The sequence below is a fragment of the Gymnoscopelus microlampas genome, assembly GCF_963454915.1.
Source record: "Gymnoscopelus microlampas genome assembly, chromosome: 18".
NCBI classification, from domain to species: domain Eukaryota; kingdom Metazoa; phylum Chordata; class Actinopteri; order Myctophiformes; family Myctophidae; genus Gymnoscopelus; species Gymnoscopelus microlampas.
The window spans coordinates 40222453-40237111 of record NC_139955.1 but is presented as its reverse complement, the minus strand read 5'-3'; the positions used below and the strand labels follow the sequence as shown (position 1 = coordinate 40237111).

The following is a 14659-nucleotide window of genomic DNA, read 5'->3' as shown; positions in this document are numbered from 1 at the left end:
AAGTGACGCGTTGTGAGCTTGTTCATGTGCTATTTTTGAGAACCACTGTTCTAAACCACTGTTCTAAACCACTGTTCTAAATCCTAAGAGTTTTTCTGAGAAACATAATTATGTTTCTCGGAAAACTCTTGTGTAGCTATAGCAACATATTATGTTGCTATAGCTATCTATAAATAACTCAGATCTAACATGACACAGACGCTGTCCCGGTTTTAATGGGTTAACATAGCATAACGATTTCAACCACTTGAACCTTATACCGACTTGAAAATAGCCGATCTACAAGCTCACAAACCGTTGCATTGTGCCTTGCTGTTGACCTGAAAAGGTTTGAGCACCACTGATATAGAAACATACGTTTTTCCAGAAAACTGTTTAGGATTTAGAAGACATTTGTAGAATCGGCCTCAGGTCTTAACGGGTTAAATGGCATTGTTGTCAAACGCAGTGGTCATGAAAACAGGACATCGTTTGAGAACCCCTGGCCTAAGCTGACTGCCCCCTCTCTCTGTCTCTCTCTCTCTGTCTCTCTCTCTCTCGTGTGTGTGTGTCTTTGCAGGTGGCTCAAGCTCCACTCCAGGGTGGGCCGCAAGGAGAAGGAGCGCGGCGAGCTGCAGACGACCGTCCAGTTCACGCGCAACAACATGACGGCCAGCATGTTCGACCTCACGCTGAAGGACAAGCCGCGCTCGGCCTTCGGCAAGCTCAAGGACCGCGTGACGGGCCGCAAGAGGGGGGACGTGGAGTCCTCCTCGGCCATCGTCCCGGGCCGCTTCGCCGCCCTGTCGGGGTCCCTGGGCCAGCCGTTTGGGGAGGGGGGAGGAGGACGAGGAGGAGGAGGGGAGGAGATCACCAGAGACGTACAACAAGCACCAGAGGAGAAGAGGAGCAAGATGAAGGACTTCTTCAAGGGGAAGCTGCGCAGGTCCGATTTAGGCCTAATCGCCCTGATGGCAACTATTGATAATTGCAATTATTTGAGATAATCGTAATTGTTTGACGTAATAGCAATTCATTTTGCATAATCGTCAGAATCGTTTCCATTCATTCGTGTAAATGAATAGTTGATTAATAGTGCAAAATAGCTGATCTACTATCTACGCGTTTTGTCTCGATGCGTTGTGAGCTATTTTAGAGCAATCCAGAAACTTTCCATGACGTGCTATGGCCATGTTTTGTACATAATATATCGTCTCTGTTGGGTGGAAACCTCATGTCCAAAACTATTACTTTTAAGGACTCAAATTCAAAAAGTAGACAAAGTAGCTGATCCACAAGTTTCGAGCTTGCAGATCTGCTACTTTTGATGCTTTTATTTGACGCTGTTGTATGATCAAGTAGGGCATTCATTTATGAAAATAAAATAAAAGTTATGTTACTATGGAGATAAGAGGATTCTGCCCGACAACAACGATACTGTGATAATTGGTACCGGTCACTGTTCGTATCATTTCTGTGTATATTTAAGTTATTTTTCATATCTGCCCTGTGCCTTTTTTTTTTATTTACAAAGCGTAGAAGGCAAACAGAAATGGAATTTTCATTTACAGTATATGTTCAATGCAACAAAAGAAAAAAACTTCACAATTAAACGGTTATAATCGCAATTAACCGTCAACTAAATAAGTCGCAATTAACCATCATCCGTATAGATCCGATGACACCCGGTCCTGCTCGTCGCTGGCTTCAGAGAGCAGCATGTCATCTGTGGCCAGTGAGAACCCCCCGCCCAGTCTGGACCTCCTGGCGGACCCCCCCAGCTCTCCCATCTACAGTCCCAAGGTCAAAGTGGACTCCCACTATGGAGAGACAGACCTAGCTAAGAAAGGTAAGGTTTTTAATGCTAATTGTTCGGGCACAGGAAGGAATATAGTAAATAAGATAAAATATATTTATTTGTGATAACTTAAGCCGTATATACTTGGGTCGTATGACGAATGGTGAAAATAGCCGATCTTAAAGCTCACGCGCTTGTAGATCGGCTATTTTCACTTTCTGTCAATTTTCTTTTTAAATGTCTGCCTATAGTGACATATACATAACCTAACCCATACATGGGGCAACTGCCGGCCCAGGGGCCACATGCGGCACCCACCTTCACTTAATGCGGCCCGCAGGTTAATATCGGCATACTGATATATTATTGATGTCAGCTGTTACAATTCCAAACATGCAAACATGACCCGCTTCAATTACTTCAGTCTATATTAGTAGCTTAATGACTAGTATTAAAATTCTGCTATCTTTTTTGTATGTATTTGTATTTAAGTTCATAAAGTTAACAAAAGTATAACTAAATGCATTTGAAATTAAATGAAAATGTAACTTTCCAATTGAAAAATAGCAAAAAAATAATCTGGATTCCAATCAAAAAATAGCAGATCTACAAGCTCAAAACGCGTCGCACTGCAACGCGTTTTGAGCTTGTAGAACTGCTATTTTTGCTACTATTGTGTGACATGGAATGGAGGTACGGCATTCATTTACGAAAAAAAGATAAAACACGGAGATAAGAGGTGTCCGCTCGACAGTATGTGCCATGTGGCCCTCTGGTGTGAGTGTGGAAATATAGTGGCCCCTCTCCATCATCAAAGTTGCATCACCCCTGACCTAACCCTAACCCGACCCGTGTCGTTCCAACAGTGCTCACCACCCAGCACACGACCAAGGTGCTGACCCACAAGCGTGCCTTCAGCGACGAGGCCAGCAGGATCACGACGGCGGCTGGCATACCCCGGCCGCATCCCGCCATGGAGTCCATCATGGGCCTGACCCAGTCCAAATCGTCCCTGTGCATCAACGGGAGCCACATCTACGACTCGGAGCCCTCCACCCCCTTCAAGAGCGGCGGGGGTGGGGCCTCCAAGCTGGTCCTGCTGGAGAAATGCTCGCCGCTCTCCCGGTCCCTGCAGAACCTCACCAAGCGCGGCGGGGGAGGAGGAGGAGGAGGGGAGGACAAAGGCTCCTCCCCCGGCGGCGGCGAGGGCCGACGCTGGTCCTTCGACAAGGGGAAGAAAGAGGACAAGGAGGACGGGACGACGTCGTCGTCGTTGTCGGCGGCGGCCTCCCAGGTGCAAAGCGCCCGCATCGGGGCCTGTCCCGCTCAGCCGGGACAGGCGGTCCCCTCCTCGGCCGTCGCGGTCTCCCCCCCCGACAAAGGGAAGAAGATGAGAAAGACGTTGTTCTCGACGGGCGGAGGCAGGAGCGACTCTCTCCCGGCCAAGTCGGAACACGGCCAGGCCGGTTCGTGGGCTCCTGAGGGGGGCAGGCTCAGGGGCTGGTTCGGCTCCGGTGACTCCCAGAACAAGCCAAGGTGAGTGACGGTCATTGCGGCGCCTCGACTCTGGTTCTCGAGAGGTTTGAAATAGTGTCTTCTTCTGACATTTGAGGCACCACTCCCCCCCCCCCCCCCCGAACCTGTCCTGTACTAAGAGCAGTGGTTCTCAATTTTTTTCGTTTCAAGGACCCTAGCCGTGGTTGATATGAATTAGGCCACAGACCCCAATTTGATATGTTTTTTTTGTTATATCTGGGACCCCAATCTACACTGTAAGAGTGTTAATTTGACTCTGACAGTGTATATACATGGAACCAAATGGACCCGTACTGGTCCATTTGGTTCCATGTAAACACTGTCTGTGTTACAGACCCGTAACGGTCCATTTGGTTCCTAACTACAGTATCAATCATTTAGCTGGGGCGAACCCCCTGGAACGACCCATCCCACCCACCCCCACTGCCCACTTTGAGAACCAGTGGTCTAGAGTTGTCTCTGCTGACCCCCCCCCCCCCAGCTCATTTGAAATGCAAAATGTCATAATGTTCCTCCATTTTAATGGCATGTTGCCCCATACATAAACACATCTCATACAGTATTTCCCACACCATACGATTTTAAATATCAGGTCTTGAACAAAATTTCATCTCCATTTTCATCTCTTGAAAAAACACTTTTCAACCTGGCATCACGATTTTGGCCATATCCTTTTATGGGAAAGATTTTGAACTTTCAAAATTTTCAAAAAATAGTGAAAAAGCTAAATCCGTCTTTTTTTTATCACAGTTGCAATATCCTTGTGGCGTAGGAACAAAGTACAATATATGATGTGGGAAAATCATTTTCATGTTGCACTGTGCTCACCCAAACAGATAACTGCCAATGCTGATGGCTCAATCCCGAATGGCTAAAAAGCACTCTTCTTTTTCGTTAAGACATTTGCAATTGCGCTTTGCTTTAAAAAAAGAATGAAAAAAAAAAAGAATTTATGTTGCCGTTTCCATGATAATATAATTTTAAGATTTTTTTTTTTTATTTTAACGTCCATTGACCTTAGATAGCTCGAGGTTAGTCAAGCATTTCAATAGTGCAGCAGAAAGAATAAATCACACCCTTTGATCTGGAGAGTACCTCGAAAACGTTTTGGGTTGGTCATTCTCTTTTCCTTCTTGTTTGTGTAAAAAGAAAGATGATCCTCCGTTGACTGGCTGGCACAGTATTAACTAAGAGGACTATACTTGTACCCTATTTCCTCCACAGGCTGGAAGGTTCTCCTAAGGTAGAAAGCAGCTCAGATGCACTCCCCCCTCCCCTCCCTCCCCGGTCACCCATTCACCACCCCGAGCCCTCCTCTCCCCCCGTCTCGCCCACCCATATCCCGCCCGAGAGTCACGGGAGTCATCGCGCCAACAACAACCCCTTCACCCCTTCTCCCTCCCCCTCCCCGACCCCACCCATCTCCCCCTCCAACCCCTTCCTCCCTCGAATGCAGCGTAACCCCTTTTTTGTGGAGCTCATAGCCGAAGAGTCGCGCCGGTCCCCTCCCCTCGTGTCCTCCGGCTCGCCCCTCCCTCATTGCACGGCTCTGCCCTCCTCCTCCTCCGCCTCCGGGCCATGCATCCCCATGCCCGCCCCCCCCTCCTCAGGCCCCGCCCCCCGCGTCGACGCCGCCACCCCCCCAAAGAGGGTGCCCTCTATACGGCGGGAGCGCCCCAGGGCGGTAGCTAGGCAGGTGTCGCTTCCCGCCATGCTCCCGAGGCCGGTCACACCCGGCTCCCTCGGTCATTTCACCCCTCGCTCCATGTCAGACAGTGGGGGAGAACAGTGGGATGACTCCTTTGATGCGTTTGCCTCCAGCAGGCTCAACGCGCCAACGGGAGCGCTTCATCATCAGATGCCTTTGAGGGCTCAGAGACGGGGCAAACCGCCCGACGACGGTGGTGACGTCGAGGGCCTGGATCCACCGCCGCCGCCGCTGCCTCCGCGGAGGCCGCTGAGAAGCGCGTCGAGCGAGCTGTACTCCAACAGCTGGCTGCACAGAGGTCAGGAGCTCGCCGTCCAGAAGGAGGCCTGTCTTTTGTCACAAACGGGCGCGGCGTCCCGCCAACGCGCCCGGGAGGAAGAACAACAACGCAGAAGAAACAACCCGAGTAGCACGTCTCCGTCTCCGGACCCTCCGACGGCCAGCGAGACGTCGGAGTCCCTCGGCGGTCGCTCGCAGCCCAGCGAGGCAGGTTTGAACTCTTCGTCCGGGCTCCCGTCCGATTCAGACAAGCTGAAGAAGTTCAAGTACGAGCCGTTGGAGGACGACGTGCACTGCTGGAAGGGGATGCTGTTTGAGCAGGACCTGTACGGTCGCATTGGCAGCACAGGAAGCTATGGTGAGCCCAGAGTAAACGATGCACTTTTATCAGCGGCCCCAGAGGAGCCTGCCGGAAACCAGATTGCATCAAAGAGCACGGCTCCCTCTCAAAAAGCTGACATCACCGGGCCTAAAATGCTTCTTAACAGTGAGCTGACTGTTGCCGACCTTCTCAGCATGTCCGCTGATGCGACGGCTCCTAAATCAAACTCGAAGGCATTAAGTGTTGCTCCCGTTACATTAGAGCCTGTGGTATATTCTCCCCCCCAGCAGCCCACGAGTGCAAACAATAACATATCTTACTCTCTGACTTTGGAAGATCTGAATATGAATGTGAGTAACTCTTTAGACTTTAGTTTTATTGACTCCGAAGGCTCCTCTCCGTCAGAAACAACGGCAGACACTCTCAGAGGTCTCAAAGACTTAGGCGAGAGTTTCCCGCAACCGCCGGAAGATTTGCATGTTGCTGTTTACCACGAGGGGACAGTGGTCACACCGGAGGACATGTTCGCTTTAAAAAACGCCACATCAGAGATGAACTCGTCCCTGGTGGACATGAGCGTATCGCCTGACAAAATGTGGCCAGTCTCCCCGGTTAGCGAAGAAGACACAAGCGAGAACCTCTTTTCTTCGTCCGATCTCGAAACGGAGCCCAGGCCGGTTCGTTTGAAAGGAGAAGAGGAATTTAGACAAACAGACGCCACATTCGACGGTAACGGTAACGCCGAAGTCAAACTGCAGACCGCCTCTCACCAGATTGGGTCGTCGTCGTCGTCGTTTTCCGGGGTGCTCAGTGCACGTTTGAGACCAAAAGGAGCGACCCAGGAAGTACACGATGGAGTCGATGGAAGTCCATGCAGTCGGAGCAAAAAGGAAAACGATAAATGCAACGGTCTGTCGCATCCTGTACGCAGGATTTCAGAGACCGGCGAAGGACCATTCTCATATCAACCTGCCAACTCATCTCACTCTTCCTCACTGACATTAGATAAAGAGTCGAGCTGCCTGGCAGATAATAATACATCAGTCATTTCTTCATTAGAAACCCATAGTATGCAGTCAATTCCTAACAAAACCGGCAAGACGGAAAACTCCTTGTCAGGACAAACGGCAGCCGGCGCTTTCGAAGACCTCCACGCGAGGGTAGCGCCAAACGTCTCCCCTTCAAAGTCAAAGATTGGTCAATCTTTGCAAGACCCCGCGCCACCACCACCACCACCACCACCACCCTCCTCTGTCTCCATCCCCTCTGCTGCCGCTGCCCTCCTCTCCCTGTCAAGTGACAGTATTAACGCACCGCCGCCACCGGCTAACCGCCACCCGCACCCTGCTGTCCCCCCCGGCCTGCACCCCTTAACCACGAGGCCTAGCGCTGACACCAGTACCACCACCACTACCACTACTACTACTACTACTCTGGCGTTGGCACTGGTCAGGGCCGCTCTCCTCTCCTCCTCCTCTTCTTCCTCCTACTCCTCCTCCACTGCCCAGTCCCTGGTCGATGCACGGCACACACTTTTGCCTGAGGAGACACAGCCAGCTATCAGCTGCTACCTGCCCCTTCAGGAGAGCAGGTGAGAAAACCCTCACGATGAGAGAGAGAGAGAGAGAGAGAGAGAAAAAGAAAAAAAGCTCTAATGAACTCCTCTTTAGGAATTTATCTATTAACCACTTTAGACAGGGACGTGCACAGATAGACTCTAGGTGGTGCTAGAGCACCTGCCCTTTGCCCTCTTGACCAGAAGTGCCCTTGTTTTTCCAGTTTACAGCAGGTGTCTTCAACAGGGGGTCCGGGACCCCTAGGGGGTCCTCAGAGTTACTACAGGGGGTCCGCCAAATCTTTATGTGATATGATTTTTCTTTTTACCATAACCACTCGAAACCTAGCATCCCTTTTCTGAGGAGAACTTTAGCTGCGAGGCGTTGTGGGCTTGTAGATCGGCTATTTTTGGCAAAGAGGTATAGGTGTAGAGGGAAAAAAAGAGCAGACCAAGTAAACAAAAAAAAGTATAATTTACTTGAGCACCTGCCCCTCAAAATGTCTGTGCACGCCACTGACTTTAGACCAGTGGTTCTCAAACTTTTTCATGTCATGGACCCCCAAATTGACACATATTAGCCTGCGGACCCACATTTGAAAAGATATGCCATGCAGGGACCCCCCATATAAGAGAAAATGATTTTTTTTTACAGCCATAGCAGTGATTCTCAACCTTTTTTTTGTTTCAAGGAGTTTGATATGCATATATCCATTTTGGGACCCTCTCTGGGATCCCAATCTACAGTACACTGTAGTATCATCAGTGTTAACTTAACTCTGAGAGTGTACAAATGGAACCAAATTAGCCCGTTAGGGGCCATTTGGTTCCATTCGTACACTCTTGGAGTTACAGACACATAAGGGTCCATTTGGTTCCTAACAATCAATTATTTGGCTTGAGGGAACCCCTCAAGGACCCCCTGGGGGTCCCCGGACCCCACTTTGAGAACCACTGACTTAGACCCTCTGTACTACGTAGTAAAAAAACGGACCTGAGTTGGCACTGTACTTGGTGCGTTCTTTTTTCCCCTCCCCCTACTTACACCGAATCTCTTTCGCCGAAAATAGTCGATCTACAAGCTCACAACGTGCTGTGTTGTTGTGACGTGTTGTGAGCTTGTAGATCGGCTATTTTCGGCGAATATTGCTCCCCCCCCAGAATAGGGATGCTAGGGCTCAAGTGGTTAACACTATAAAAGAGAGGATGTAGCCGATAGTTTACTACCAACTATACAAATTGGGAATTAATTCTTATACTACGTTTGTGTTTTTATTTTTTGTGTGGTGTTGTGTTTGTTTTTTTCATTGTGCTGCTCTGATTCTTTATTTACAGTGGCGTGTAGATCGATTAAATGATTTGTATGCCACTGAAACCAGCCAGTTCATCCAAAGCCTGTTTGGATGAAGCCTGCATTGTTCTTTGCTTTGCTTCATTTTTTTGTTTTTTGTATAATATTCCACATCACGTGTTTCAGTTTGATGTTGTTACATTCTTTTGCTATATGTGTTCTTACGCTGAGTTCTGCCTGAACTTAAGTCACCTGTGCTGCTACTTTGGCTACCTGCTAATGACAGCTGAAGTCTCCCGTGCCATATTGGGTACTGTATATGTATGGGTATTTTTCTATATAAAGATGATTGTGTTATAATAAATTCTGATGACAGAGTCCATGTACTTTTTCATCGTTTCTTTTCTGGATTGAATCCAAAGAGGCAGCGAGAAACACGAAAACAACTTGCATAAGGGCAATACCCAAACGACAAAACAAATTTGCGTTACGCGAGTTGTTTCCTTGTTTTTGCCTCTTTTTGGATTCAATGCAAAAACAAACAATGAAAAGGTACACAGACCTATTTACGCAGCCATCTTGTTCTGGAGTCAGTTTTAAACCCATTGAGACCTGAAGCCGATTCTACATGTCTCCTAAATCTCAACAGTTTTCTGAAAAACCTATGTTTCTATATCAGTGGTGCTCAATCTTTTTCATGTCAAGGACCCCCAAAATGATATGTATTTGGCCGCGGACCCCCATCAAAATATTTTGTTCCAGGGACCCCCCAGAAGCAAAGATTTGAGTTACAAATATTCGCTTTACAAATATATATATATATTCAAAGGTTTGCACACATTTTCACGATTTTTCAAAAATAGCAGATCTACAAGCTCGTAGCGCGACACTCGGTGCCTCGCTATGAGCTTTATTTTAGTTTTTGTGGCATTCCTAAGCCAATAATTTGATGACCGGGTGTTTATCCGGTAGACACAAATAATCTACTTTGTGTCTCCGGATACATTCGCCGGTAGGAAAGAAATTATTGGCTTAGGAATGCCACAAAAACAAAAATAAATCCATGGATTCAAGGTTTCATGGGGTGTGCAATTGATAGAAAATAAGTCATTTTTTGGATGAACTACTCATTTAATGGGTCAAACCAGTGTAATGACTGCAATTGAAACGATACAAATCAAAACCAAATTGGAATCGTTATAAAAGAGAAAGTAAAAAGAGAACATTTTTAAACATGAACTAAAATAGAATTGTGGGATAAGGATGGCTGATTTCAGCAGTCACACCTGGCCCGAGTAAATTTAGGAGTTAGAGCTAGGTGTGACTACCACTTGTGTAAAGTAACTAAGTACATTTACTCAAGTCCTGTACTTAAGTACAATTTTTTAGGTACCTTTACTTTACTGGAGTATTTCCAATTGTCTGTACTTTTACTTCTACTCCACTACATCTCAGAGCCAAATATTGTACTTTTACTCCACTACAATTATTTGAAAGCTTTAGTTACAGTACGTACTTTGCAGATATAATGTATTACATTATAAAACCATACATTAAGCACTTTAGCCCTATTTTATACCTGGGCTATTTGAAAATAGCAGATCTACAAGCTCACAACGCGTCGCATCGCGGAGTAGAGGTAACAGCATTGCAAATTGGAAATAAACAAATAAAGTAACTTAAGTACATGTACTTACTTTACACCACTGTTACTGTTATACAGTAGCGATCACATTGATCATTTAGCTCTAATTCTATTCTAATCCATCACTGATTTTGCCGCTGATCATATGGGGTGGTGTCAAGTTAAACGTTAAAGGACAGAAATCTAGCCCACGGAAATGCATTCCACTCCTACTATTTATTAAGCAGGGACAACATGGCTGCCATCTTCCTCAAGTCCAGGGGTCTTCAACGTTTTCAGGCCAAGGACCCCCTAGCTGAGAGAGAGATGAAGCAGAGACCCCCCTCTATATTGTATACAATTGAGTTTCAGATTAAACTTTTATTTAAAACCTTTTTTTACTTTTTTACTCTTTCTTCCCTCTACACCAAACCTCTTTGCCAAAAATAGACGATCTACAAGCTCTGCGAGGCGTTGTGAGCTTGTAGATCGGCTATTTTTGTCTAAAATTCTCTTCAGAAAAGGGATGCTAGGGTTCAAGTGGTTTTTTTTTTTTTAAAGATTTGTTTTTGGTAGTTTTTTATTATTTTTCATTGAAGAGGGACAGGGAAAGTAGTCTGACAGGAAGAATGGGGAGAGAGATGGGGGGAAGACATGCAGGAAAGGCCGACGGGAACGGGACGCGAACCCGCGGCACACTGCTATTAAGGATTTTCAACCAGGGTGCCTAGACCGCGACGCCACGGTCTAGGCCAGGGTTCAAGTGGTTAATGTAAAAAAAAGAAGAAAAAAAAATCATATCACACAAAGATTTAGCGGCCCCACTGTAGTGACTCTTAGGACCCCCTAGGGGTCCCGGACCCCCTGTTGAAGACCCCTGCTCTAGTCTAAATGACTTGATCCTTCTTCGCTGAGCAAGGTTGATAGGCCTGTCTGCCCTGCTTGGATCTGTTCAGTAATCTTATACGAAATCTCACAGTGTGACTTTTAGAGCCCAGTTTATACTTAGTTGCGCACAGGTTCCACGCACCGAAAATAGCCGATCGTTGTGACTCAGGTGCGACTAAGTATAACTCTAAGTATATCCCAAACTCAAGTATAGTTATACTGTAACTCAAACACACTACTGCAGTGGTTCTCAAAGTGGGGTCCAGGGACCCTCAGGGTTCCTTCAGGGGGTTCCAAATGGACCGTTACGTGTCTGTAACTCTTGAGAGTGTACAAATGGAACCAAACTGACCCATAAAAGTTTTTGGGGGTCCTTAAAATGTCAACGTTTGAGAACCACTGCACTATTGTATATCGCTGTGTCGTCTAATTGCTGTCAAAATATTCAGCCAATGGAGGTATTTATTTAACATGGTCACATCGATACTGAGGTGTTTGTACTTGCATCATCAATGCAGCCCACATCCAGTGAAGCCACTAACCAGTACAACCACTCAGCCTGAGAAGAAAGAGGGGCGTTCGGTCCTGGAGAAGCTCAAGTCCACCATCCACCCGGGCCGTGCTGCTCAGCAGAGTGCTGCTACTGAGGCTGACAAGGCCCAGGTACTGACCACCCTTACCACACGAGCACACACACACACACACACACACACACACACACACAGACACACAGACACACAGACACACACACACACACACACACTCACACACACAGACAGACAGACAGACAGACAGACAGACAGACAGACAGACAGACAGACAGACAGACAGACAGACAGACAGACAGACAGACAGACAGACAGACAGACAGACAGACAGACAGACAGACAGACAGACAGACAGACAGACACATTACTATTGTCATATACCGTATTAATAATATTGCACATTTATATAGCCGCTTTTCTAAGTACCCAAAGACGCTTTACATGGTGGGAGGAGAAAACAAGAAACTTTATAGAGCACCGAAGTCTGACGTAATTTACTCATCCTACCTGGGTTGCGTTTTTTACCCCCATTCTGAATTCCCATAGACGTGTTTAATATCGCGTCAAATAAGAACTGTGTTCCAAAAACAAATGATCCCAGCCGTTTGACTCTTATGGATATGAAGCATCAACTGACGGTGAGAAAACGTTTATGTTACTGCCTCCGAATTAGTTCAATTTTCGCCAGAAACGGCCTGTATCAAATATGAGTGACTGACTATTAGAAACGATACAGAGTCACCTCCCTGACAATATCGCCGAGACAGTTTGTTTATTTTTGGACCACAATTCTTATGAGACTATTCTAAGATTCTCCATAGAGAAATTACTTTACGACCCAGGGGATGAACGAGTGCCGTCAGGACGTCTGTACTCTATTAGGAAAAACCCTACGAAAAGGCTAAGACTAATGAATATAAAATCAATTAGAAACCAGTGTTCATCCTTTAATCCTTTAATGGATGGTGTCAGGGTATTCCACATTTTGGTGGCAGAGCAGTAGCATGAGCATTTCCCCATGTTTGTTCTAAATGGTCTCTGGTGGTGTGGCTGTGGGTGTCACTTACTTTGGAGATGTAGTTTGATGGTACGGTATGAGGGTATTGAGGGCACTGTCTCTTTGACTATATATCTATATCATGCATGGGCAACTGGCGGCCCGGGGGCCACATGCAGCCCCCACCTTCACTTAATGCGGCCCGCAGGTTAATATCGAAATACTGATATATTATTGATTTCAGCTGTTACAATTCCAAACATGCAAACATGACCTTTAATTCCTTCAGTCTATATTAGTAGCTTAATGACTAGTATTAAAATTCTATTGTCTTTTTTTATGTCCAATGTATTTGTATTTAAGTTCATAAAGTTAACATAAGTAACTAAATGCATTTGAAATTAAATGAAAAAATGTTACTTTTCAGGATTACAATTCAAAAATAGGAAAAAAAATCAGGATTCCAATTAAAAAATAGCAAATCTACAAGCTCAAAACGCGTCGCACTGTGAGGCGTTTTGGACTTGTAGATCGGCTATTTTTGCTACTTTTGTGTGACATAGAATGGCGAAGTATGGCATTAATTAATTTACGAAAAATGTTAAAATACGTAGATAAGAGGTGTGAGCCCGACAGTATATGCAATGTGGCCATCTGGAGTCAGTGTGGAAATATAGTGGCCCCTCTGATTGATTGATTGATTGATTGATTGATTGATTGATTGATGTACTTTATTTAGTAAGACATGAGAACAACAGTACATGGAAGTACAAATTCACAATACAAGGTCTACTAAACTGGAAGACTCATTAAGCACTAAGCTTGTTTAAGATGAGATCCCCATGCACACAAATCATGATGACATATAAGAGACAGACAGATATACACGCTACTATACAGAATGTCATACAATCAGCTTACAGGTTACTGGTATGAAGAGTGAAAAATATGTACAAGAGAAGAAAAAAGAAAAAAAAATGGGGGTGGGGGGTAGGTTAAGACTTAGGGGAGGGGCGGGGGCGGTCTCCATCCTCAAAGTTGCATCACCCCTGATCTATATCATCTCATCCCTCAGGAGGCCGCCGCCACCGCCGCAGTGGACCATTCGGCCCAGTACCAGAGCCTGACCAACATGGAGCTGATCTCGCTGCTGCTGCAGCAGGAGATGGACATGCAGAAGCAGCAGGCGTCCTCCGAGGAGCAGGCGGCGCTGCTGAGCAAGCGCGACGCCGAGCTGCGGAAGGTGAAGACGCAGGTGCGCGACCTGGAGGACTACATCGACAACCTCCTGCTGCGCATCATGGAGCAGACGCCCACGCTGCTCCAGGTGCGCGGCATCGCCAGGCACAAGTGACGCAACAAACACAGTGCCGGCGCCGGGGCGTGTGTTGTCCCCACCCCCCCCCCCCCCCCCCCCCCCCAGCTTTGCGGGCATGAAACCTTAGGCTGATTTTGTTGTTTGTTTTCCACTTCATGGTGAAAAACTACAGCAGGGTAAAAACATGGCAGGCTAGCCTGATACACTGACCTTAACACTGACCTTACAAGTACACGGTGATGTAAGCAACACAGCTGCAGCTAATCAAATCAGTGGTGGGAAAAGTACCCACATTTTTTACTTACTGTAAGTAAAAGTATCAATACTGCAATGTAGAAATACTCTGTTACAAGTCCGGAATTCAACATTTACTTGAGTAAAAGTACAAAAGTATTGGTGTCAAAATGTACTTAAAGTACCAAAAGTAAAAGTACTAAAATGTTGGGGAAATAGTAGATCTACAAGCTCACAACGCGTCGCGATGCGACGCGTTGTGAGCTTGTAGATCTGCTATTTTCAAATAGCCGAGGTTTAAAATAGGGATAAAGTGGTTAATGTATGTTTTATAATGTAATAGTTGATATCTGCAAAGTAACTAGTAACTATAGTTTTCAAATAATTGTAGTGGAGTAAAAGTAATAATATATTTGCCTCTAATATGTAGTAGAAGTAAAAGTATAGACAATTGGAAATACTCCAGTAAAGTAAAAGTACCTCAAAATTGTACATTACTTGAGTAAATATACTTGGTGTAAAGTGACTTTACACCACTGCAAATTAATAATGGGTGTGTCAGATTTTAGGTGAATAAGAATA

General features: G+C 46.1%; 1 protein-coding gene across 1 annotated transcript in view; it reads left to right on the top strand.

Moving 5' to 3' along the window:
* The window catches only part of LOC311065453 (uncharacterized protein), a gene marked incomplete at its 5' end in the record, with an annotated part of 31432 nt that extends 17291 nt beyond the window's left edge, over nt 1-14141 (top strand). The window contains 6 exons of the mRNA XM_084085808.1: nt 560-925; nt 1653-1828; nt 2644-3313; nt 4538-7213; nt 11499-11643; nt 13604-14141. Coding sequence (XP_083941934.1) covers nt 560-925; nt 1653-1828; nt 2644-3313; nt 4538-7213; nt 11499-11643; nt 13604-13879 — 4309 coding nt within the window. The 3' untranslated portion in view covers nt 13880-14141. The remainder of the gene's footprint in view (nt 1-559; nt 926-1652; nt 1829-2643; nt 3314-4537; nt 7214-11498; nt 11644-13603) is intronic.
* Nucleotides 14142-14659: the final 518 nt, after the last annotated feature.